This window comes from Vicia villosa, linkage group LG3 (assembly GCF_029867415.1).
Source record: "Vicia villosa cultivar HV-30 ecotype Madison, WI linkage group LG3, Vvil1.0, whole genome shotgun sequence".
NCBI classification, from domain to species: Eukaryota; Viridiplantae; Streptophyta; class Magnoliopsida; order Fabales; family Fabaceae; genus Vicia; species Vicia villosa.
In genome coordinates this window covers 160,593,262-160,619,543 of record NC_081182.1, presented here as the reverse complement: position 1 = coordinate 160,619,543, position 26,282 = coordinate 160,593,262, and the positions used below count along the sequence as shown (strand labels likewise).

At 38.8% G+C, this 26,282-nt stretch overlaps 1 protein-coding gene and 1 long non-coding RNA gene across 2 annotated transcripts; one reads left to right on the top strand and one right to left on the bottom strand.

The window, feature by feature from the left end:
* The first annotated feature begins 13,816 nt into the window (after positions 1-13,816).
* Positions 13,817-15,297, top strand: LOC131656849 (uncharacterized). Its single transcript, XR_009300334.1, has 3 exons — positions 13,817-14,197; positions 14,324-14,433; positions 14,853-15,297. It is a non-coding gene; the product is annotated as an uncharacterized LOC131656849 (long non-coding RNA).
* A 596-nt stretch (positions 15,298-15,893) lies between these two features.
* LOC131659269 (uncharacterized) lies at positions 15,894-21,423 on the bottom strand. The gene is made up of 2 exons (XM_058928479.1): positions 19,873-21,423; positions 15,894-16,004 (listed from the first exon to the last, which is right to left on the bottom strand). The coding sequence occupies exons 1-2, from the start codon at positions 21,232-21,234 to the stop codon at positions 15,894-15,896; spliced, it is 1,473 nt and encodes a 490-aa protein (XP_058784462.1). The 5' UTR covers positions 21,235-21,423.
* Positions 21,424-26,282: the final 4,859 nt, after the last annotated feature.

Sequence of the window (26,282 nt, the reverse complement as noted above, 5' to 3'; positions counted from 1 at the left end):
ACGTGAACTGACTCTTTTTATCGCTTAATGCTTTCGCATTTTGAAAATTCACAGAGTCGCCACCGACCTTTTATTTTATCCAATTAAGGAAAGGTTTATAAAAGAAACAGAAAAAGACCTTTAAGAAATTCTGGGTAAGGGGGTAGGTTATACAAAGGGAAGGTGTTAGCACCCTTTGTATCCATGGTTATCCATGGGCTCTTAAGTTTGCTTAGCTCACTTGTTTTTCGATTACTTTTCAATTGCTCTGAAATTGCTCATATGTGGTTTCAAATACTTTTGTAATTTGAATTTTGTAATGATCCGTGTGTGGATGTATACAAAATGCTTGTTTATCTTTCGAAAGATGTCTTGAAAAGAACGTTAACTTTGTAATAATCCGTGTTTGGATGTATACAAAGTATTGTCTTTTTTGAAAGTTTTATTTTGAAAAACAACAGTGTATGAGAATTTTGTTTGTTTTGATTTGAGCAAGCAAACTAGGAGGTCTACCCTGAGTTGTAAGGTCTTTATCCTATTTCCTTTAAAAATCTATCCTTTCACCGGATATAAACGCAAGGTTCGATTTTGTACTCAAAAACAGTGGAATTTTGACTTTGATTTTGAAAAGAATGAGAAGGGATTACCTTAAAAGGTGCAAGTGTGATTGTGTTTGGATTCAGATATTTTATCTTTGAAGTTAGTGATCTAACGGTTCAATTTTATCTTTGACATACACGCAGTTTATATTTGCTGGAAATTAAAATGCGGAAATGTAAAGTGCGGAAAGTAAATCTACGCTATTACATCGATTGTGCAGGAAATGTAAACTAGCCTATTTACATGAATTTGACATCCTATACATTTATCTAGGAATTGAAATTGCAAGAAAAATAAAGGCATGTTTTTTGGATTTTTTATGATTTATTTTAATTATAATTAATGCATGATTAATTAAATTAAAATGAAGAAAAAAAGATGAAAATAGATTTAAACCTAGAAATTAAGTTTAAAATATGTACAAAATATTTGTCAATTAATTTTAAAACAAAACTAATTTTTTTGGAATTTTTGGAATTGATTTGAAATTGATTTAAGTTAATTAAAACATAATTATGCAAATAATTATACTAATAATTAAAACTTAAAGGGAAAATTATTCAAAATATGTACAAAATTAGTTTATAATATATAAACAATATTTTATATAAAGAACAAATTTTTTTTTATGATTTTTTGATTGGTTAGAATAATTAAAAAGCAAATATACAAATATATACTAATTAATCAAAATATTGAAATTTTGAAGAAAAATAAAATATTTTTATTTCAGAAAATAATATATTATTTTAGAAGTCTAAAAATATTTTTTGTATATTTTTTGGATTTTTAAAACTATTTTTAATTAATTTAACAAAGAAATTAAAATAAAAATAAGAAATAAAAGGATACTGATCAGATGTGGAAATTAAATGAGGGAGTATGATGCACATGCGTGTTCTGAGGCGTTGGATGAGCTGTTAAGCAAGATCAGATGGTCCAGACTTTGAGGCACATGGTACACGTCACACCTGCAAAGCACAGAATCAGAGATAAATTTAAAAAAACACGCGCGCGCTTCTGAACCAATGGGAAGAAGACACGTCTTCGTCTTCAACCTTCAGACAAGGCCTTTAACAGCACTTTTGTAAAAAAGCGCTATAGTAAGTGAACCCTAAATCTGCAAAATAACGAATAGGGGTAAACAAGCATAGAAATCAGGCGCGATGGTACCATTGGATTCGTCTTGTTCCACTGAATGTAACCCTGCCCTTAATTTGTTTTAATTTTGGCCCTAATGAAGAACCCTAATTTTGAGCTAAGAAAACCCTAAAATGGTATATGCTACAAACAGCCATTAAAATCCAATTGAAGCTCCAGAAACGACCAGAGCTTCAAACCAAACACAATTATGCATCTACATCTTGTTAAATATGCGTGTGTTATGAGATATAAGTTGGTTTTAGTTTGAACAAACCGTGGCCTATATAGCTCGATTCAGTGATGTTTAAGACTTGCAATTGATTGGAATAGTTTCAGTGAAGCTCAGAGATGATGTTTGAATGCTTAGTTTGTATTGAAATGGACTGAAATTAAAAACTCGAATTTGAATTTTCTTTGAATTTTTTTCAAGTGATTACAAGTGTATATGAGCAAGGCTTTGTTTCTGATTCGTGTCTCTCTTGTTACTGAAGCATGCTAGCCTATTTATAAGCATTGAGTGCTTAGAATTGAAGCTAAGAAGCAACTAGTTGCCTTTGTGGAATTCTTGCATTTTTTATATTAAAAAAGCTTTGAATTATTGACCAAGTCCTCTTGTCTTCAATGCATCTGCCTTGCTCTTCAATTCTCTGCAGAAAGATGAAGATTCCTTGGGTGAGTCATGCTTGGAAGTTAAGCTACCATTTATCCATCCATTTTCCTTTTAATTTTAATCTTAAAATAAGATAAAATCATGCCAAAAATGGATAAAAAAGGTGTGGGCCTTGTCTTGGTCGTGGGAGGCCCATAATAACATGGCAAAGATGTTTGAATGCTGAAAACTTGGCCCCATTTGGAAAAAATACATTTTTAAGCAATGTTGATTTCATGCATTTTCCCAAAATTTAGCCAACTTTAACAAGGTGTAAATCCTTCAATTTTTGTCATATGAAGGAGATCTTGCACTTTTTGGAAACCTCAAAGAGTCCTCTAACCAATGCCTTTGGTCTCATGTCAAAATGATTTTTGAAGCTCCTTGTGTGTCCTTTTGAAAAAAGTGTCTTTTTGTTGACTTTGAAAATGACCTGTAATGTCTTTGATCATATTTTTCAAATGGTGAATCCAATGACCATGGGATCAATGGCATTTGAAAGATAATTGAATTTCCTTAAAAACAAGCTTTGGTTTGAATTTTTTGGATGAAGGATGAGAGAGTTATGATCAGTCAAAGTTGAGTTGACTTTTCAGGCAAAAACCCTAATTTTGAATCTTAGGGTTTTGTTGATTTTTGATCTTTCCTTGATGAATTATGATCATCCAATGATCAAATGATGAATCCTTTGACAAAATATGGACTTTGACAAAAAATTTCATTTTTGACTGTCTGTTGACTTTTTTGGTCAAACGGGTCGTCTGTTGACTGTTTGAGCTGCTGACGGTGCGTCTGAGTGAATTGAAGTTTGAAAATTTGTATGATGGTACTTTGAGATATATGGATGTGTATGAAATCCATTTGAGCTCTCAAAAACTTGTTGCTCCTGTAAAAACAAGAAAAACCCTGATTAGGGACTGTTTGTGTAGGAGACAGTTAAGCGTACCTGTTTTTTGTGCAGTGTTGAGTCTCTGCTAATCGCGTGATATTCAGAAGACTTCTAGCACAAAGATCTTGGAATTTTGAATTGTGAAAGATTGATTTGATTGATGGTACAAAACACTGAGAATTGTACTGCCAGCAGTTTGGCTGTCGACTGACTGTCACCAATACAGTCTGAGTTTCCTGATTCTGCGCCTGCAAAAAGATTTAACTCTGTACCAATTGTGTGAGTACTATTTATCTGTAAATAAATAAATAGCATGTGTGAAGTAATAAACAGTATTTGGCGTTTGCGTAAGAATAAATTCAACTGCAGGCCAAATTACTGTATAAGAAAAATTCTAAAAACTAAGTGTTTCATATGTCAGGATATTTGTTGAAATAATCCATAATTATATGAGACTCTTAATTTTCAGATTGGAGTTTTCTTGAAAAAAGATGTGGGCAAATTTTGGGGTATAACAGTTGCCCCTATTCAATCTTCTTAAACCTGAAGAGATTGTCTGAAATCTGAAGGTAGAAGATGATTGAATATTTAGATGCCCTGAAAATTTGCACTTACCTTGATCAGAAGAGATGTTGGAAGTTGCATTTGAGTGTCGTCTGCGAAATGTTGTTGGCAGATTGAAACATTACCTGAGATGGGCTTTCAGATGCCACCTGGTAAATGGGTTGATGGTTTGTTCATCAGAATGAATCCATTGATTATATCTTGATGAAGGATTTGAAAGTCTTTGTGTTGACTGTTTCGGAACCGTCCAAGGTTACCGCTTTAAGTCTTGGAAGATAATCGTTACGGAACTTGTCCAAAGTTTTTCCGATTTAGATTTTGGAAGTTGATCATTGTGGAACCGTCTGAGGTATCGCTTTAGATCTGCAATGTTAGATCGTTTTGGAACCGTCTGAGGTATCGCTTTAGATCTGCAATGTTAGATCGTTCTGGAACCGTCTGAGGTATCACTTTAGATCTGTGATGCTAGATCGTTTTGGAACCGTCTGAGGTATCGCTTTAGATCTGCAATGTTAGATCGTTCTGGAACCGTCTGAGGTATCGCTTTAGATCTGTGATGCTAGATCGTTCTGGAACCGTCTGAGGTATCAACTTTAGATCTGTGATGTTAGATCGTTCTGGAACCGTCTGAGGTATCAACTTTAGATCTGCAATGTCTGTTTTTGAGTTGGTAAGTGATCAGAATGAATCTTCGGCTTGATTATATCTGAGAGAACTGTTCATGGAATTCAGGTGAACACTGCATGTGATTGAGAACATCTTTGTCGAAGATATCCGTCTACCTGAAAAATCAAGTTAGTGATATGCAATGTTTATGATGCATGTAAATGTGAGATATTCCCGGAGAAATATGCATGTGATGTTGTGTATGAATATGCGTATGAATATGCGCATGATGCATGATGTATGAATATGATGTATGAATATGATGTATGAATATGATGTATGAATATGAATATGATGTATGAATGTGAATATGTGATGTATGAATGTGAGATGTCGAGCTTTTATTTGGGAAAATAAATTTCCGCCAGTCATCTGGATATGACTATATTGTGATCGTTGATGATCTTTTGTCTTGTTTGAGTACCCTTGGCTGGGGAAATCCTTTGAGAACCCTGGTATTCTGTTGAAGGATCTTTGAATATCACTTGGGAATGAAAGGTAGCTGGAAGTTCTGATGCCCTTTCAAATGGGAATGAGGAAGATGCATAATCCTCCGATGCACTATCTGACCAAGTCCGGGTGCGGGGATCACACCTTCTGAAGATAGTATTCTGGAACAACCCTGCTGGGGGATAAGACTTCTTTTGAAGAGAAAATCTTTTTGAGGAATTTGCTGAGAAATGCGTTTCTCTTGGGGGTTTTCTTCTGATGGGATGATGTCCAGATAATTGGGACATTTCCTGAATGCTATTCCTGTTTTTCCTGGTAAACATCAATCATATTCAAATGCACATGTTCATTTAAAATTATCGTTGGGACGCTTACGTATTTAAAACAGAAAAAGTGAAAATAGTGATTTTTGAGCCTAAGCTGCATTGATTTTTGAAAAAAGAGCCATGATAGGCTGGTTAGCACAGGGAGACAACAATCCTAGAAGTAGGAAACTGTCAGAAAGTTTTGGAAAATATTTATGAAGATAAATAGCTATGTGAAAACAATCCAGTCAAGTTTCAACTCTGCTATTGCCAATCTGTCTTCGAGCATCTCATCCCTCACTTGTTGGAAGAAAGTGATTGGACTGATCGGTGTCTTTGAGGTGTTGAATCTTGATGGTGAGTAGGCAGCTGAACGGAACATTGTTGTATGCTTCATTCCCTAACTTTTGCCTAGGCTGCCTTTTCAGGTTTTCAGCCTACCGGGATAGTATTTGTTTAGTCTCTAATTTTTGCCTGGACCGCCCTTTCGGGTTTTCAATCCACCGAGACGCTCATTTTTTTGCCTAAGTTGCCCTTTCAGGTTTTCAACTTAGCGAGCTGTTTTTCTTTTTTCTTTTTAAGAGAAGTATTTTTTGACTATGTCAGCATTAACAGGGTGTGGGAAATCCTCGCCATCCATGGTGGTAAGCAACATGGCGCCGCCGGAGAATATTTTCTTGATTATGAATGGTCCCTCGTAGGTGGGAGTCCATTTGCCCCTGGGATCACCTTGTGGTAAGATGATGCGTTTGACAACCAAGCCACCAGTTTGGTATGCTTGACTTTTGACTTTTTTGTTGAAGGCTTTGATCATACGCTTTTGGTATAGCTGACCATGACAAATAGCTGCGAGCCTTTTCTCATCAATCAAGTTTATCTGGTCCAACCGCGTTTGAATCCAATCGTCTTCGTCTAGATTGGCTTCTTTCATAATCCTTAGGGAAGGAATCTGAATTTCAATTGGAAGAACTGCCTCCATACCATAGACTAAGGAGAATGGAGTTGCCCCTGTTGAAGTACGCGCAGATGTGCGATAACCATGAAGAGCAAAAGGCAACATCTCATGCCAGTCTTTGTAGGTTACTGTCATTTTTTGTATGATTTTCTTGATGTTCTTGTTGGCAGCTTCCACCGCGCCGTTCATCTTTGGTCGATATGGAGAAGAATTATGATGTTTGATCTTGAACTGTGTGCAAAGTTCAGTAATCATGCTGTTGTTTAGATTTGTGCCATTGTCCGTGATAATCCGTTCAGGGATGCCGTACCGACAAATGAGATTGTATTTGATGAACCGGGCCACCACATTTTTGGTGACAGAAGCAAATGAAGCTGCTTCTACCCACTTTGTGAAGTAGTCAATAGCGACCGGGATAAAGCGATGTCCGTTGGAGGCAGTAGGTTTGATTTCTCCAATCATATCAATACCCCACATTGCAAAAGGCCAAGGAGCCGTCAGGACGCTTAATGGAACTGGAGGTACATGTACTTTGTCAGCGTATATCTGGCATTTGTGACATGTTCGGGAGTGATGATGGCAGTCTGTTTCCATGGTAGACCAGTAATAACCCACTCTCAGGATCTTTTTAGCCATTGTATGTCCACTGGAATGAGTACCGAAGGCACCATTGTGTATTTCTTCCATGATCTGTTCTGCTTCCTTCTTGTTTACACAGCGAAGTAAAGTCGAGTCATGGTTGCGTTTGTATAAGGTTCCATTGCTTAGAAAGAATTTGGCAGCAAACCTCCTTAGAAACTTTCTGTCATTAATGGATGCCCCTTCAGGGTACTCCTGAGCTTCGAGATATCTTTTTACCTCATGGAACCATGGTTTTTCCTCGGTTCCTTCGGTATTGATCTCATTGCAATAGGATGGTTCATCTTGCCTGTAAATGGTGATTATAGGCGCCTCGTTGTCCCACCTGACTTTGAACATGGATGACATGGTAGCTAAAGCATCAGCTAGTTGATTTTCCTCGCGTGGGATGTGTTCGAAAGTGATTTCTTCGAAGTAAAGAATCAAACTCAGCACATATTCTTTGTAAGGAATTAGATTCGGGTGCTTCGTGTCCCATTCCCCTTTGATTTGGTAGATTACCAAGGTCGAGTCTCCGTAGACTTCCAGGAATTTGATTCTTAGATCGATTGCAGCTTTAAGACCCAGAATACATGCTTCGTATTCGGCTATATTGTTAGTGCAATTGAAGCATAACCTGGCAGTGAATGGTGTATAACCTCCTGCGGGGGAAATGATCACAGCTCCGATGCCATTGCCAAGTGCATTAGAAGCTCCGTCAAAAACCATGGTCCACCGGGATCCTGGCTCGGGTCCTTCTTCTGGTCCTGGTTGTTTGTAGTCATTGACTAGCATAATGTCTTCGTCTGGGAAGTCAAAGTTCAATGCTTGATAATCATCCACTGCTTGATGAGCCAGATGATCAGCTACCGCACTTCCTTTGATTGCTTTTTGTGAAGTGTATTGAATGTCATATTCTGTTAAGATCATTTGCCATCTCGCTATTCTTCCAGAGAGAGCAGGTTTTTCGAACACGTATTTGATGGGATCCATCTTGGAGATTAGGAAAGTGGTGTGATTTAGCATGTACTGTCTTAGTCGGCGAGCTGCCCAAGCTAAGGCACAACAAGTTTTTTCGAGTAGTGAGTATCTTGTTTCACAATCGGTAAACTTTTTGCTAAGATAGTAGATTGCGTGCTCCTTTCGGCCGGATTCGTCATGTTGTCCTAGTACACACCCCATTGAGTCTTCTAACACAGTTAGGTACATTATCAGAGGTCTGCCTTCCACAGGTGGCAACAAGATTGGAGGTTTTTGGAGATATTCTTTGATTTTGTCAAAGGCTAACTGGCATTTGTCATTCCACTTTTCCACTTGATCTTTCTTCAACAGTTTGAAGATCGGCACACAAGTAGTAGTCATGTGGGCAATAAATCGGGCGATGTAATTTAGACGTCCCAAGAATCCTCTGACTTGTTTCTCGGTACGAGGTATAGGCATTTCTTGAATGGCTTTAACCTTGGCGGGATCAACCTCAATACCTTTGCTGCTGACGATGAAACCTAAGAGTTTGCCGGATCTTACTCCAAAGGTACACTTATTTGGGTTCAGTCGCAACTTGTATTTCTTGAGTCTGTCAAACAACTTGTGTAAATGACCCAAATGTTCTTCCTCGGTGTTGGATTTTGCAATCATGTCATCAACATACACCTCTATTTCTTGATGAATCATATCATGAAATAGCGCTACCATTGCACGTTGATAGGTTGCTCCTGCGTTTTTCAGACCAAAGGGCATTACTTTGTAACAAAAGGTTCCCCAGGGTGTTGTGAAGGTTGTTTTTTCCATGTCTTCGGGTGCCATCTTGATTTGATTGTACCCTGAGAATCCGTCCATAAAGGAGAATACCTTGCATTGTGCGGTATTGTCAACCAGTACATCGATGTGTGGTAAAGGGAAATCATCTTTGGGACTTGCCCGGTTCAGATCTCTGTAGTCCATGCACATTCTGACTTTCCCGTCTTTTTTAGGTACAGGGACGATGTTAGCTATCCAAGGAGGATAACTTACAACTTTTAGGAATCCGACATCGAACTGTTTTTCAACCTCGTCTTTGATATTTTTTGACATATCAGGCCTACTCCTTCGTAGTTTCTGTTTGACTGGAGTGCTACCTTCTTTGATTGGCAGGCGATGAACTACGATGTCCGTGTCAAGGCCTGGCATATCCTCATAGGACCAGGCGAATATCTCGACGTAGTCTCGCAGCATTTGAATCAGTCTTTGCTTGACGCTGTGTTCTAAATCAGCCCCTATTTTGACTTCTTTCTTTTCTTTGCTGCCCAAGTTGATGACCTCAATTGGCTCCTCGTGAGGCTGTATGGCCTTGTCTTCTTGTTCTAGCAGCCTTGCAATTTCTCTTGGCACTTCACAATCTTCCTCACTTTCGTCCTCAGTTTGGTAGATCGGACTTTCAAAGTCATGACGGGCAATAGCAGAATCGTTGTTGACTGGATCCAGAGTGTATGTGAATCTGCATGTTAATTATGTGAGTGTGTGTGGAGAAAAAACATAGCTATTAGAAAGCGAAGAAAGAAAGAAAAAGGATCACAAAATTTAAATATGCAAGCGTCCCATGATTTTATTGAATGCACATGATCATGATATGATAAGCCCTTATAGAAGGACCAGTGTGCTAAGGCACACGGCTTTCAAGCTCATGGTTCGATTGTTCAGGAACCATTTTTATCTTTGCACAGTATACACAAAGAAAACAGGAAATGGCATTTACTCCTGGTCAAAGGAGATCACATCCTCAGCTTTCCAGTTGTTCAATCCATTGTTGTGAGCAGGGAGTATCCAGCTGTTCCAGTTGCAGTTGTCTTCTTCATCTTCCACAGCATTGATTTCATTAGTGGGAAAATGAGCCGGTGATCCTTCGGGATAAGGGAAATACTCTGCTGGATACGAGAGCCCAGGCTGAGATATCTCTGTTGGCTGAGCGAGATGCTCGATAAGGCCGTCCCATGCAGTCGGGATGATGTTTTGAATAGAGACTTGTGCATCTTGATGAGGAGTGTATGCTGACAGAAAGCAACCCTCGTTATTTGGTATTTCCCTGGCTTCTTCAAGAGCGAAATTGTCATCGTACTGTTCATCCCATCCAGTTGGGACAATGTCCTCCATAGGAATTTGTGAGCTCGGAGGAGCGGAGTATTTCACCATATAGTCATATTTGCCGCTGGGTTCTCCTAGCGTGTCCCATACTTCTTTGGGTGGATTTTGATATTGCTCAGTGACGGGACTTGTGAAACTTTCGTCATTTCCAATTTGATCACCCCATCCAGTCGGGGTAAGGTCTTCCAAAGCAATATAAGAATTCTGAGGTGTGGTATACTGATAATTATACCCGCCATTTGGTTCTCCCACAGCATCCCACATTCCCATGGAAATGGGTGGAATTTCATCTGGATATGGCTGAATGACGTGGTTCATGAACACTCCTTCATCTTCAATAGCGTTTGCTTCTTGGCTGACAAAGTGTGACATCAATCCTTCAGAACGAGGATTTTGATCATTCTTTTGATTTTCACTATCATAGCCCAGGCCTAGTTTGTCAGACTTGTAGGGTATATCGGGAAGCTGTCCCCATACTGTGCAATCACCCTGTTCAATCATGGCTTTGGCATCTTTGAGAGAAGCCATAGTTGTAGTTGGAGTAGCAGGAATATGCTTGGTGGTAGAGACATCTGGAGAGACCACCTCAAATGATTGGCATGGAGTTTCGATGAATTCGTCCTCCAACTCGACATATTTGGAATTACTTAGGTGACTAACCACATATTCCTCTTCGCCATAGACTGTGACAATCTTTCCTTTTACTGGATATTTCAACTTCTGATGCAGGGTAGAAGTTACAGCGTTTGCCCCATGTATCCAAGGGCGTCCAAGTAAACAGGAGTAGGCTGGGTGAATTTCCATTACGTAAAAGATAGAATCAAAGATTTGAGAACCCACTCTGATTGGGAGATTCACTTTTCCGTATACCGTTCTGGTTGACCCGTCAAAGGCTCTTACCACAACATCACTTGGTTGTAACACAATTCCTTCGAAGTCAAGCTTTTCTAGTACTGTTTTCGGTAACACGTTCAAAGAAGAACCGTTATCTACTAGCACATGAGATAGAGTGGTGCCATTACATTCAATGGAGATATGTAAGGCTTTGTTGTGATTTTTTCCAGCAGGGGTTTGTCGCGGGCGAAAAACCGTTTTGTTCCTCTTTTTTGTGAGATGAGACACCTGATGCCTTCTTTGGGCTCGAGTGCTCATAAAAAATGATTTTTCTTTTGTATCGACCAAACTTTTTATTATTTCCAAAGGAGGAAAAGGAAAAAAGCTGCAATAACCTAAAAGTGGGGAGAGATCTTGGGTAAGAGGGTTGGTTATACGAAGGGAAGGTATTAGCACCCAACGTATCTATAGTACTCTATAGGTTTCTTTACTTTGTTTTTCATTCCATGTTGTTGAGAGGTTCTGTTGTGAGAAAAGAGGTGGGACCTAAGGTGTTTGTTTGATTATGCTCGCAAAGATCATCGCGATCCTCTGCATACATATCCCTTAGAGGGAATCAAAGCATCTGTAGCTCGGGGTCTACGGGTGCTAAGGTTTGAATGGTTTTTTTTGTTTTGTTTTGCTCGCCAAGGATCGACCTTGTGCCTACGTATTCTCAAAGGGATGTTGAGAAAGTCAGAGCAATCGTAGTTCCCACTTATGCTAGTGGAAGCAAAGGAAAATAGACAAATGTCGTCTAAATGCTAGATGTATCTAATCTATATCATCACATACATCTGTTTGTTTTTTGTTTGAAAATCTTTTCATTATAAGCCCGGGGCCATGCCACTTAGGGTGCTTAGAATGATAAAGATGTTTTTTGTTGTTTAACCAGCCTTGTGGCAAAAGTTTCAATGAAGTCAGCCTTGTAACAAAAACTTTGATTAATCAGCCAGCCTTGTGGCAAAAGTTTCAATGAAGTCAGCCTTGTGACAAAAACTTTGATTAATCATCCAGTATGGTGGTAAAACAGTTTGATTGATTAGCCAGCCTTGTGGCAAAAAAGTTTGATTGATTGATTGATTGATTGTTTGTGATGATATAGAAGAGATACTCCTAGCATAGAGATGAAAAATGTCTAATCTCCTAGGGTATTTGTTTTGGATTATGGGGATGCTTATAAGAAGCCCGTGGGTCCTTGTACGAAGCCCAAGAGGAGGCTATCCGAGGGTCCTTGCATTGTAAGCCCAAGAGGAGGCTATGGGAGGGACAATCCAGGGTCCTTGCATTGTAAGCCCAAGAGGAGGCTATGGGAGGGTCACTCGTTTGTACAAAGCCCAAGGGGAGGCATGGTATAGTTGGTTTGAGCTCTTAGAGCGATTTCACCGGGAAACCATACTCTATGTCCTAACCTAAACTAGTGGAGATTCTTTGCACGAAGCCCAATAGGAGGCTATGGGGAACCTAGTGTTGTACTAAGTTGAATAAGCATATAACACAATCACAAGTATGAACAAGTACGAACAAATATGAACAAGTACATGAACAGATATGAACAGTTATACATATATGACAAAGTGTGTGTATATAATGGAATTTATGAAGGAAATATACCTGTAAGCATGATCCATTTGTATACACAGGGCTCGGGACTCACACTCGGGGAGAAGTCCACTTGAGTTTATTCAAAGCTATGTAAACAGGTATTTATAAAAGGGCTTGGGACTTATACCTACATGGAGGCCCATGATATTTTTTGTGAAGATTTAAAGAAACCTTCATTTTTGGTCTGTATTTCAAAGTTAAAAAATAACTGATCGAGATATGTACAAATGGCGTACAATGAAATACCTAATTTCATGTACTGGAGTGGGTATGTACAAAAGGGCTTGGGGCTTATACCTACATGGAGGCCCATGGTATATTTTATAAAACATGGTTGATTGTTTTATTTACAGACGCGTTGTTTGAAAAACTGTTTGAAAGTTTTTGTTTTGAAAAAGTTTTCTGTACAAAGAAAAACTGTATAAAAGGAAAAAGGAGTGGGTCTTATACTCTCTAATATTCGAGAGGCCCCACTGTTTTGAAAAACAATGGATGATTTGAAAGTGAATTGATTACTGTTGTGAAAACAGTTGATTGAAAATGAAGTTGAATTAATGAAAACAGGCAGGTAATTCTTTTGCATAGTTATGGAGTTTTAGGCTTACCTCGAAGAATGATAAATTGAATTTCTGAGTTTGAGGTGTTACCGTGATCCTCAAGTGATATGCTTGGAATAAATTAGGATTTCAACAAATGTTAAGCATCCACACCAGCAGAAAAGAATTTCGAATAAGCTCACAGCTTTCAGCATTCCATGATCATCCAGTAATTGTTTATGGAATTCTACAGCAAATGGAAGACCAAACAAACAGACAAAACAGAGAACAACAGAGAAATAATCTCGAAGTCTCAGATGAAGTTAGAGAATTCAAATGATATGTGTAACAGTAATCAAATAAAATTTACATGATTAACTACACAAAATAATATGAAAATATTAAATTCAAAAGAAATTAATCTAATAAAGATATTTTTTTGTGATTTTTCATGGAAGGAAGAAATAATTAGAAAACATAAAACTATGTATGCATCTAATATTTTTTTTGGCATTTTTAATAAGAATTAAAAAACATTTATAAACACATGAAAATATTAAAACATATTTTTTTGTCATTTTTAATAAGGATTAGAAAAGAAAAAAATAAAAATACTAATTCCTTTTTTATGCAAACAATCTTATAAAGAAAATTAAAAGAAAAAGTTAGTAAGAAGAACTAAGTAATTGGGCTAGGAGGTACTAAAATCAGGTTGGGGGGTGAGAACCCAATTGCAGAGAGTTGAAATAAAATAAAAAAACTGGGCCGGACCGGGTCGGGTCAGTGTGACCCGGATCCGCCCTTTACCAACATTGTGAAGGGGTGGGTTTGAAAACCCTAAGAAAAACAAAAGAGTGGAGGCAGCGCTCCTCACTCTCATTCTCACGCTTCTGAAGAAAAAGAAATAGCAACAACAACACGAATCTCTCTTTCGGTTTCTCTCTTCCACGAAACAACAACGGCACAGCTCTCTCACCGAACAGAAGAACAAATCCCGTCTCCTCCTTCGATTTCTCATTCAACTCACAATTCTCTTTCTCAGGATCACTCTCATCCTTGCGGTTCTCTCTCCCTCTCGTGATTCTTCTCCGACCAACAACAAGGAAGCTCATAGTTCACTCTTCTCACGGTGAACAATCAACGGTGGCAACCTCCGTCCCTCTCTCGCCGTGAACAGTATCAATGACAACAACTCTTTTTCGTTTCTACAAAGCCCATCAAGACTTAATTGTTTTTGACAAAATAGAGGTATGATTCCTACTGATTTCTGTTTATCTTCATGTTGCTGGGTTTGTAACTCATCAAATTCGTTTTCTCACTTTTGTTTATGATACAGCAACAAAGGTTTTTATATTCTCTGTATTTTATTTTCAGTGAAGCACAAGAACAACAAACTTGCAGTAACAATTAACAGAAAAATTGATAGCGGGCGAGAAATTGAGTTACCTGCGGCGAGGAGGATTTCGCCGGTTTTAATTGCTAAGGTATGTTGTTTTTCTGAGCTTCTGGAATTGACTGTGATTGCTGCGTTTTGAACCTTTGAACATGTCGCTGCTACTGCTTTGAATTTGTGTTGAAAGTTGGTGTGAACCTGAACCGCTTCTTAATTGTTTTGATGATGAACTTGTTGTTACAGCTGCTGAATTTTGTTTAGTTATTGTTGTTGCTGAGCAATTCTGTGTTTCTGAACTATTGCCAATTTTTTGTGTCGGTGTTGTACAGAACCGTGGCTTGTTGTTGAATTTTTTTGGATTGAATGGTTACCGTTACAACCTCAAATTCGTTGCAAATTGTTTTTTTTTTATGTGAATTTGATTTAATGAAGAACAAGCTTTGAATTATTGTTTGAAACAACTTTGAATTGTTGTTACTAACAACTTTTTTTATTTTTGAATTGTTGTAGGCTCTTTGATGAAGGTGATGCCTCAACACCTCTTTGGATTCGTGGGAACTTTGGATATTAAGGAGACTTGAAGATGATCTTCAAGTGGAAACCTTCCACCAAGGTATGAACTATTTCTTCACCCTTTTTCAAACTATGGAACTTTGAAAATTATGAAAAGAGAGAAGTGAGAAAGCTAGTAGTATAGTAGCTTTGGTGTGATTTGTTGCAAAGGGAGAACTTCCTATTTATAGGCAAAGTTTAGGGATTTGTAAGGAATTAAGAAACTTGATTGGGAGGTTATGGTCATCTCAAGAATGAGAATAAGAATAAGAATATTCTTCATGATTGCAAGAATAAGAATATATTCCTTATGTCATTATCCAAAGATATTTCTTATGATATGAATCATGCAAGTGGAAGAAAAATCTCTCTTTGATCCCTCTTTTTTTTGTCTTGAATCATTTTGGGCTTTTGAATATTTTGTTGAACTTTTTGCTAATCTCACCCTTCTTGTTTCTTTTTTCCATGTGACATGAGCATTCTTGATGAAAGCATGAAGAAATTCAATTTGAAGAATGGAGACTTTGAAGATTTCAAGAGTGAATTCAAGAATGTCTTTGAAGTTTTTTTCTTGTAATTCCAATTCATTTCACCTTAGAATTGTATGAAACTTGTATTCTTTAAAATGAATGGAATTTTGTAATTCTTGAACTTTAGATAAAGTTCCTTTGTAATTCATTTGTTCCATGTAAAAAAAACATCATTTGTAAATGCTTGAATTTCTTATTAGAACTTGAATGAAATTGTTATTCCAACATGAAGTTTGAATATTCTTGAATGATCTTGAATGAAATTTGAATTCCTTTTGAATAGAAAATGATAGGAAATCCTTTGAATTTTAGGCCTTGAAACATGTTCTTGCCATCATGGATCTTTGAAATAATATTGAACTTGAAATTCTTGAATTCATGGTCTTAGAACCATACTTGAAGCAATTCTTTCAAAATGAACTCAAAATGGATAATGTCTTCTCTTTGTTTGTAAACCTTGAAGAAATTCTTATGGATAATTTTGAATTTGTTCTAAATTCCAAGCAATCCATATGAAACACTTTCTTTCATCAATGACAAATCCACATGCCAATTCTTTGAACAAATTCCAAACTAATCTCTTGAATCGCACAAATTGAAAATGGCACACTTCAAATGAACACAAATTGATGACTATGGATCTTGAATTGAGATACAATTTCCATTGGATAATGTCATAGGGATTATTTAAGGATGATTGAAACCTTTGATTGACTTCCTGGGGATTTTTAGGGTTTCCCAAATGTGATCCCTGATTTTAGTCCCTGATAGTTCAAAACCCTGAGCTGAGAATTTGTCTGATCAATCTTTGTGTAGGAGATGTTATGAGTCAATGGATTAGGTCACAATGATGCACTTGAAGTCTTGATATCATGTCCCAAGCTATTAGGTCAAATTCTGAGCAAAAGTCAGGAGTATGCTATCTTCAGTCAAAACCCTAATCTGGTTGATTCAGAGCTGTTGAGCTTGTTGAAATGAATCTCTGAGGACCAAATGTTGATTGTTGATGAAGATGATTCATTTGAGATGAAGGGAGAACAAAACCCTAATTGATTGTTTCTTGCACTGATGAGTGATCTCTTGATTAAACCCTGCTGAGCACAAGTAACAAACACAAGCTATGCAATTTGTTAGAGATGCAAATGATGCATATGCAATGATATGAGGTGGTATCTTAGGTCAAAAATTGGGGTATGACAGATGCCCCTATTTAAGTTTCTTCAACCTGAGACATGAAGATTGAAAATCTTTGTTTTGATAGGGTGGAAGAGACTTAAATATCAGAAGACGCGAATTTTGGACCTAAGATACCAAAATTGCGAATGATGCAAGGATATCTTTACCGAGGGAATATCAGGAACTGACTCCGCTGGGGAAAAGAGATCGGGAAGGATGCCTCAATCCATTTTAGGAAGAGAATCCGTTTTTCAGGAAAGCAAGTGTATGCTTCACCGGGGAATGATAGCTTTGTAAGAAAAGCTTACCTATCGACATTATCGACTATCAGCATGGGGATAGACTTGTTTAATAATGCGAAGGTGAAAGGTATGAAACTATATTACCGACTATCAGCATGGTGATAGACTTGACAAGGTAAAAAGAGTTTCAAAGGTTTGGTTAATATTATCGACTATCAGCCTTGTGATAGACATGTTTAATAATATAACCAGAACAAAAGGTTACCGACTACCAGCCTTGTGATAGTGGTTTTGAAGACTTGATCAATTATCAGCCGAGTGATAAAATGATCCTGGAGACTTTGCTAGGGAAATTACTGGTTATTCAGCCTTGTGAACAGTAATAAGGCCCTGATCGTCAAATGATCTTCATGATTGATTTCCTTGAGAGGAATTTTTTTGAAAGAAACATAAACTGCTCAGATGATAAGGCTATTGTTTATGGTCTGTTTTTTCACGACTCTATTTGAGGAATTGGTATTTTGAATCTCTGGTAAAGACAAGGTTCTAACCAAGAATGAATTGGAAAGAGATAGTCAAACACGACTTTGTACCCATGAGGAATGAACTCAACTGGGGATTTCCTCCTTTGTTTTGAAAGGAGAAACTAAAGCAACCTTCTTCCACGAGGAATGATCTCAGTGGGGAACTGAAGAAAGAAGATGTTCTTTCTGCTTATGGGTGACAACCTACTTGGAGAGATGACACGCCCATATTTGTTTCTTTTTTTTCTTTTTTCTTCTCTTTTCTTCTTTTTTCTTTTTTTTTTCTTTTTTTTTCTTTTTCTTTCTTTTTTTCTTTTTGAGGATAAATATATCCTGAATGAATGATTTCGAAGCAAACATTGAAAAATGCAAGAATGCATAAATGATGCAAATATGTATGAATGATGAATGTCATGAATGTCGCATGCATGTTAACAAAACTGACAGACAGAGGAGTATATACTGGAGACGGACCGACGTCGCAATACAACCAGATACTTGGCAAATGTTCTTCAACACGGTGTAGATAACACAGGTGATGAATGGTGTTGCGTGCTTTAAACTTCTCTGGGGAAGATGAGCATCTTTCCTTATTGAGATGGAAGAACCTTTTCACTGGAGATGGAAAATCTTCGTCACTGGGGACAAAAAATCCTCTTCACTGGGAATAGAAGAGCTTCTTCACTGGGGATAGAAGAGCTTCTTTACCTCGAGGGATAATTGCTTCAAGAATTCTTTTCTGGGACAAGAATACCGTTGTCTCAACAATTTTTCAGGGAGAATCCTTTTGTTCATCCTGTGGAGACGACTGCTGATGTTCCTTCCGTTGTTCACAACTCAAAGGAAAATTTCGCTTTTATTTTGAAAAAGAAAAGTGAAGTAAATTCATTTAAAACTTATTTTTTCTTTTTTTTTTTGTTTCAAAAGTGAATAACACAATTAAAGCGTCATTTTGCAAGCTGAAAGAAATTAAAGATTGCAAACAAATGGGCACAAGGCTCAAATTTATTTAATAGGATGGTAATCAGCTAAAGGCGTGATTCCATAGAGTATTTACAAAAGTTGGAAATGGTAATTTATGCGGAAAAGGCTACATTGAAATCAATAACCACTATTCCCTTAACAACTTTGAGTTCCAACTGTGCTTGTTGCTTCAGATTGGCAATGATTTGTTTGAAGATCCTTTGATGAAGTACAGACTCTTCAAGTGACGAAGTACAGACTGATGCAGTTACTTTGTCATAAATCCCTAATTTTTGCCTAGATTGCCCTTTCAGGTTTTCAATCTACCAGGATGAATTTTTTCTGTTTATTGTCTCTAATTTTTGCCTGGACTGCCCTTTCAGGTTTTCAGTCCACCGAGACACTCATTTTTGCCTAAGTCGCCCTTTGCGGGTTTTCGACTTACCGAGCTGTTCTTTTGTATTTTTTAGACAAAGTATTTCTTGACTGCATCAGCATTCACAGGATGTGGGAGTTCATCACCATCCATGGTTGCAAGAGTCATGGCGCCGCCAGAAAATGTTCTTTTGACAACATACGGGCCTTCGTAATTAGGAGACCATTTGCCCCTAGAATCTGGTTGAAAAGACAATATCTTCTTAAGCACGAGGTCACCTTCACGAAATTCACGAGGTCGAACCTTTTTGTTGAAGGCTTGTTTCATCCTTGCTTGGTATAACTGTCCATGGCATAGAGCAGTCATACGTTTTTCTTCGATTAAGTTCAACTGATCGTATCTGCTTTGACACCATTCAGCCTCTGATAACTTAGTTTCCATGAGGACTCTCATTGATGGTATTTCAACTTCTACGGGGAGCACAGCTTCCATGCCGTATACTAGAGAAAAGGGAGTTGCCCCTGTTGAAGTACGCACTGAAGTACGGTACCCATGTAAAGCAAATGGCAGCATTTCATGCCAGTCTTTGTAAGTGACGACCATTTTCTGGACGATCTTCTTAATGTTCTTGTTAGCGGCTTCGACGGCGCCATTCATTTTTGGTCTGTAAGGAGAAGAGTTATGATGCTCAATCTTGAATTCCTCACACAATTCTTTCATCATCTTGTTATTCAAGTTTGAACCATTGTCAGTAATGATCTTGCTGGGAATGCCATATCGGCAAATGATGTTATTCTTGATAAACCTCACAACCACTTGTCTTGTAACATTGGCGTAAGATGCTGCTTCGACCCATTTGGTGAAGTAATCAATGGCTACCAAGATGAAACGATGACCGTTTGAAGCTTTTGGTTCGATCATTCCAATCATGTCGATACCCCACATGGAGAAAGGCCACGGAGATGAGAGAACGTTGAGTAGAGTCGGTGGCACATGGATCTTATCTGCATAGATCTGGCACTTGTGACATCTCTTCACGTGTTTGTAACAGTCTGATTCCATTGTCAACCAATAGTATCCTGCTCTTAAGATCTTTTTGGACATTGCATGCCCATTTGAATGAGTTCCAAAGGACCCTTCATGCACTTCATGCATTAACATGTCTGCTTCGTGTCTGTCCACGCATCTGAGCAAAACCATGTCGAAGTTTCTTTTGTATAGCACATCTCCGTTCAGGAAGAAACTGCCAGCAAGTCTCCTTAGAGTTTTCTTATCTTTGTTTGATGCCCCAAGCGGGTACTCTTGAGTTTGAAGGAAGCGTTTGATGTCGTGGAACCACGGTTTATCATCGATGACCACTTCAGTTGCAAACACATAGGCGGGCCTTTCAAGGCGCGTGATTCTGACTGTAGGCATATCATTCCAATGATTGACTTTGAACATGGAAGATAGAGTAGCTAAGGCGTCTGCCATTCGATTCTGATCTCGAGGTATATGATGCAATTCAACCTTGTTGAAGAAAGTCAACAGACGTCTTGCATAATCTCTGTAAGGAATCAAGCCAGGGTGGTAAGTTTCCCACTTGTCTTTGATTTGGTTGATCACAAGGGCTGAATCTCCATATATGTCTAGGATCTTGATCCTTAAGTCAATGGCTTCTTCGAGACCCATGATACAAGCTTCATATTCTGCGATGTTGTTGGTGCAATCAAATAGCAATCTGGCAGAGAACGGGATATGAGTACCCTTGGGAGTGATGATGATTGCCCCAATTCCATTGCCAAAAGCGTTTACTGCTCCATCGAAAATTAAGCCCCATCTTGATCCAGGCTCAGGACCTTCTTCAGGTAACGGCTCGTCACAATCTTTCATCTTTAAGTACAAGACATCTTCATCAGGAAAGTCAAACTTGAGAGATTGATATTCATTAATTGGTTGATGTGCCAAGTGATCGGCGAGAATGCTTCCTTTGACCGCTTTTTGAGCACGGTATTCAATGTCATATTCGGATAACAGCATTTGCCATCGGGCAATCCTTCCTGTTAAGGCAGGCTTTTCAAAGACATACTTGATCGGATCCATTTTGGAGATTAACCAAGTAGTATTGTTGATCATGTACTGGCGGAGACGTTTTGAAGCCCAGGCCAAAGCACAACATGTTTTTTCGAGCATGGAGTAACGAGACTCACAGTCTGTGAATTTCTTACTCAGGTAATAGATGGCATGCTCCTTCTTACCGGTTTCATCTTGTTGTCCAAGCATACAACCCATGGATTCTTCCAACACAGTAAGATACATGATTAGTGGTCTTCCTTCAACTGGAGGAATCAATATTGGTGGTTCTAACAGGTACTCTTTGATACTGTCAAACGCTTTCTGGCAATCTTCAGTCCATACAACCCCTTGATCTTTGCGGAGAAGCTTGAAAATTGGCCCACAAGTAGCAGTCATTTGAGAGATGAATATGGAGATGTAGTTCAATCGTCCGAGAAATCCTCTTACTTGCTTTTCAGTTTTTGGTGCAGGCATCTCTTGAATAGCTCTGACTTTGTCGGGATCTACTTCAATACCTCTTTGGCTGACAATGAAACCCAAGAGTTTTCCAGATCTAACCCCAAAAGTACATTTGTTAGGATTCAAGCGAAGCTGATATTTCCTTAGTCGTTGAAACAACTTCAAAAGGTATTCAATATGTTCTTCTTCTGTGCTGGACTTGGCTATCATGTCGTCCACATAAACTTCAATTTCTTTATGCATCATGTCATGAAAGAGAGTAGTCATCGCCCTTTGGTAAGTTGCGCCTGCATTCTTTAATCCAAACGGCATTACTTTGTAGCAAAATGTACCCCATGGGGTAATGAAAGATGTCTTCTCCATATCTTCAGGAGCCATCTTGATCTGATTATAACCGGAGAACCCGTCCATGAAGGAAAAGACGTTGAACTTAGCAGTGTTATCAACCAACATGTCAATGTGTGGTAATGGAAAATCATCTTTTGGACTGGCCTTGTTCAAGTCACGGTAGTCAACACACATTCTGACTTTGCCATCTTTCTTCGGAACTGGCACTATGTTGGCCAACCATTGAGGATACTCGGAGGTGACTAGAAAACCTGCGTCGAGTTGCTTTTGAACCTCCACTTTGATCTTGTTAGCCATATCAGGGTGAGTCCTTCGCAATTTCTGCTTAACTGGCGGACATTCTGGCTTCAATGGCAAGTAATGCTGAACAATATTGGTATCCAACCCAGGCATGTCTTGGTAGGACCAGGCAAACACGTCAACATATTCTTTGAGAAGGTCTGTCAATTTACTCTTGATATCAGTATCAAGCAGCGATCCAATGGTCACTTCTTTTTTGTCTTCTTCAGAACCCAAGTTGATCTTTTCTAAAGGCTCTTTGTGAGGCAGAATGGCTCTTTCCTCGTGCTTAAGTAATCGAGAGATCTCGTCCGGGATCTCCTCTTCTTACTCTTCTTCGGCTTCGAACACAGGAAACTCAAAGTTGGGAGAGGGCATAGGGTTATTGCATTCAATGGGTTTATCAATAGTAAATCTGCACATGTGATTTATATTTATTTCAGAAAATTTATGAATGCAGGAGTGTATGCAGATTTTTTTTGAAAAAGTTTTTTTTTATTTTGGTTTTTTATTTTTTATTTTGGTTTTTTAGGATTACCATTTCCAGAAAAAGCAAAAAAATAAAACATATAATGTAGGAAATTCAAAATGACACTTTATTTATGATTCATTTTTGAAACAAAGCCCTAAACACAAACTCATTTGTCTTGGGCAGGACAAAGAGGGAAACCTTTAAAACAAAGCCCTATACACAAAGTTATTTGGGCAGAACATTTAAAAGCAAAGCCCTATAAAACATCTCTCTGCTTTGGGCAAGGCAGGAGGTCAAAATAACAGCGAGGTGATTACTTTGAGCGGCGAACAACATTCGGAACGTCGACAGCCTTCCAGTAGCAACGAACTCCTCTGTGTATTATGTATTCAGGAAAATTCTCCTCAGAATTATCTTCAGCAATGACATTAACCGCAGGTCGAGCAGGATTTGAAGGTCCTGGTTTGTCAACCTTGTTCTTTGTAGAGTTGAAACGGTCTTCTTCTACTTCTTGAAGAGCATAAGATGAGTCGCAATCTTCAGAATTTTCAGGATGTATTTCCCAGTCTTCAGGATGAAGAGACTCATTGTCAGCGACACTTTCCGAGTCAGTTGCGGGACCATCTTCCCCTTCATCTTCAAAAATGGCATTTATGTGATAATAACCATCTTCAGGATTATCAATCTTGGTAGATGCGTTGAATTCGAAATCTTCAGTAATTTCAGGCTGCTGAGAAAATTGACAGGGCTGATAAGCCTCTTCTGGTTGACTGTTATATTCAAAGGGATCTCCCCATCCAGTTGGTTGGATGTCTTCAATCGCAATCTTTGAACTTTCAGGTGCAGTATATTTCACCATATAATCAAATTTTCCACTTGGTTGTCCCAAGGTGTCCCAGATCTCTGCAGGAACAGGCTCAGTTTCTTTGCCTTTGGATTTCTCTGACGGAGGATATGGTTCTTCCTGAGATATATATCCCGAGTCATTGAGATAACATTTCCATTCTTCTTCAGGATCAGGTAGACCTTCTTCGATACATTCTTCGATAAGGACATTAACCTCTTGAGGAATCGGGTTAAGGAATCCTCCACTAATGAATGTTTCCTTGATCGGACGAAGGGTTTCATCCTTCTTGGTGCAGTTTGAGAATGTTGGTGAACATCCGAGACCTGCTCTGGTTTCATTCTTGGTAGGGATCACAACTTGCCCCCAGCCAGTGGTAGTTCCATCTTTCACTACTTTTACTGCCTCTTTGTAAGAAGAGATTGATGCTTTCTTTTTGGAAGATTCGTCTTCTAAAGAGAGACCTTGGAACTGAGTTCCTTCCACATCATCGGCACTAATGAAAGAGAAATTGGACAAATGACTCACCATCAAGGCTTGTTCTCCACTTATTGTTACCAATTTTCCATCTGTTACAAATTTTAACTTTTGATGGAGCGTAGAAGTTACTGCCCCTGCTTCATGGATCCATGGTCGTCCTAACAGACAGCTATAAGCAGCTTGAATGTCCATGACCTGGAAGGTGATTTGAAATGTATGTGGACCAATTGTCATGGGAAGGTTGACTTCGCCAATAACAGATTTTCGCGATCCATCAAATGCTTTGACAACTACACCACTGAACTTCATAGGCATTCCTTGGTAAGACAAGCGAGCAAGAGTCGTCTTTGGCATAACATTCAAGGAAGATCCGGTGTCTACCAACACATTGGACAAAGAGTCTGACTGACAGTTCATAGAAATGTGCAAAGCAAGATTGTGATTTTTACCCTCCTCGGGGAGTTCTTCATCACAGAAGCTTAAATTGTTGCAAGCTGTTATGTTGGCTATTATCCCATCAAAGTGATCAACAGTCACATCATGATCTACAAAAGCTTGATCTAATACTCTCATCAGGGCTTCCCTGTGGGCTTCTGAGTTTAAAAGCAATGAAAGTATCGAGATCTTCGAAGGAGTCTGCATAAGCTGATCCACAACCTTGTATTCACTTCTTTATATAAGCTTCAAAATTTCGTCAAAATCTGGATTGACATTGGTTCCACTGGACTGACCAACATCAGTGTTTGTATTACTGACAGGAGTTTCCACAGGATTTCCTACTGGTGTATTGACAGGATTTTGCCCGGTTGCAGGAGCAACAGGTTGCTTTGAAGGTAGTGGAGTATACACACGTCCACTTCTTGTTACTCGACTCACATCAGCGATGTTTACGACAGATGAGAGAGTTGGTAAAGGAACTTCTTGTCCATTCTTTATCATTGTTGCATTGTAGTTGTATGGAACTGCCTTGTCAGAGTCATAAGGAACAGGTCCAGGTAGACAAATGATCAAAGGAGCAATAGGAACCTTCGGCTTGTTGTAAGTAACTTCTATGCGCTCAGGCATGTTGAAATGAGGAACGATGACGTTAACTTTAGGCATTTCCGAGTTGATATCTGAGACTAAAAGCTCATGCGGATAACATCCTATCATGTTAACTTCATTTTCATCCCTATTTCTGTAGATCTCAATAGTACCATTATCTAGCAAAACTTGGAGATCTCTTCTCACAATTGAACACCCGTGAGGATCCACACAACATATTCTACAGGAACCGTATTGATGCTGGCGAAAATTTGGCCCCCGACAAAGAGTAGCGTGCATTTGTACCAAATCTGCTCTTGAGAAATTGATATTATAGACTCGGTATGGACCAGGACATCCATATACCATGTTTACAACATGCCCTCCATGATTGGGCAGCGGATTTGCTTGCACATTAGGGTTCAAATTTCTGAAAGAGAGAAGATTAGATCTAACCAACCTCTGAACTTCATATTTCAAAGCTATGCAATGCTCAAGATCATGGCCCGGTGCTCCTTGATGATAAGGGCATGAGACCTCAGCTTTGTACCACCATGGGAGTCTCTCAGGTACTGGTGGTGGTGCTCTAGTTTGAACGAGACCTTTTTCAACCAACGCAGGGTACAATTCTGTGTAGGTCATTGGAATCGGATCGAACTGTGGAGCTCTTTGTACTCGATTCTGATTATTGTTAAGTTGTTGAGCCTGTTGTCGAGGCTGTTGTTGCTGAAACTGAGGAGTGAATCCCGGATTTGGTGTTGTATTAACGACTGGTGTGATAGCAGCAACCTGTCGTTGACGATTGATGTTTCCTCTTGGCCTCCCTTGGGATACCATGTCAACACTTTGTTCTTTCTTCTTTTGGAAACCACTTCCGAACTTTTTGGTTCCGCTTGAAGATCCACCTTCTTTAGTTAGACGTCCGGTTCGAACTCCTTCTTCTAGACGCATCCCCATGTTTACCATTTCGGTGAAATCACTTGGAGCACTAGCAATCATGCGTTCATAATAAAACGGACTGAGAGTATTCAAGAAGATCTTTGTCATCTCTTTCTCTTTTAACGGTGGATTAATCTGAGCAGCAGTTTCTCTCCATCGTTGGGCATACTCTTTGAAAGCTTCATGGTCTTTCTGAGCCATGGATCGAAGCTGATCTCTGTCTGGAGCCATATCCGAGTTATACTTGTATTGTCGGACAAAGGCCTCACCTAGGTCATTGAATGTTCGAATATTAGTGCTATCCAAGCTTGTGTACCACTTCAGTGCGGCACCAGTCAAACTGTCTTGAAAGTAATGGATGAGCAACTGATGATTATCTGCATAAGTAGACATCTTTCTGGCATACATCACAAGATGGCTTTGTGGACAAGAACTACCTTTGTACTTCTCAAAGTCAGGGACCTTGAATTTAGCAGGTATTTGTACACTGGGAACCAAACATAGCTCCTGGGCATTCTTTCCAAACAAATCTTTGCCACGAATAGCTTTGACTTCTAACTGCATCTTGTTAAACTGCTCTTGGAGATCTCCCACAAGATTACGCTGATTTGTGCTATCACCTTGATCATGATAAATCTCATTGCCATCATAAGGAACAGTGTGAACCGTAGGGGTCGG

Excerpts from the sequence above, each read along its gene's own strand:
- LOC131659269 (XM_058928479.1), bottom strand. The coding sequence starts at position 21,234 with ATGCCTGCACCAAAAACTGAAAAGCAAGTAAGAGGATTTCTCGGACGA. Across the intron at positions 16,005-19,872 it reads GATGCGTGGACAGACACGAA|AGATTAGTTTGGAATTTGTT; the intron begins GCAGACATGTTA and ends GTGCGATTCAAG.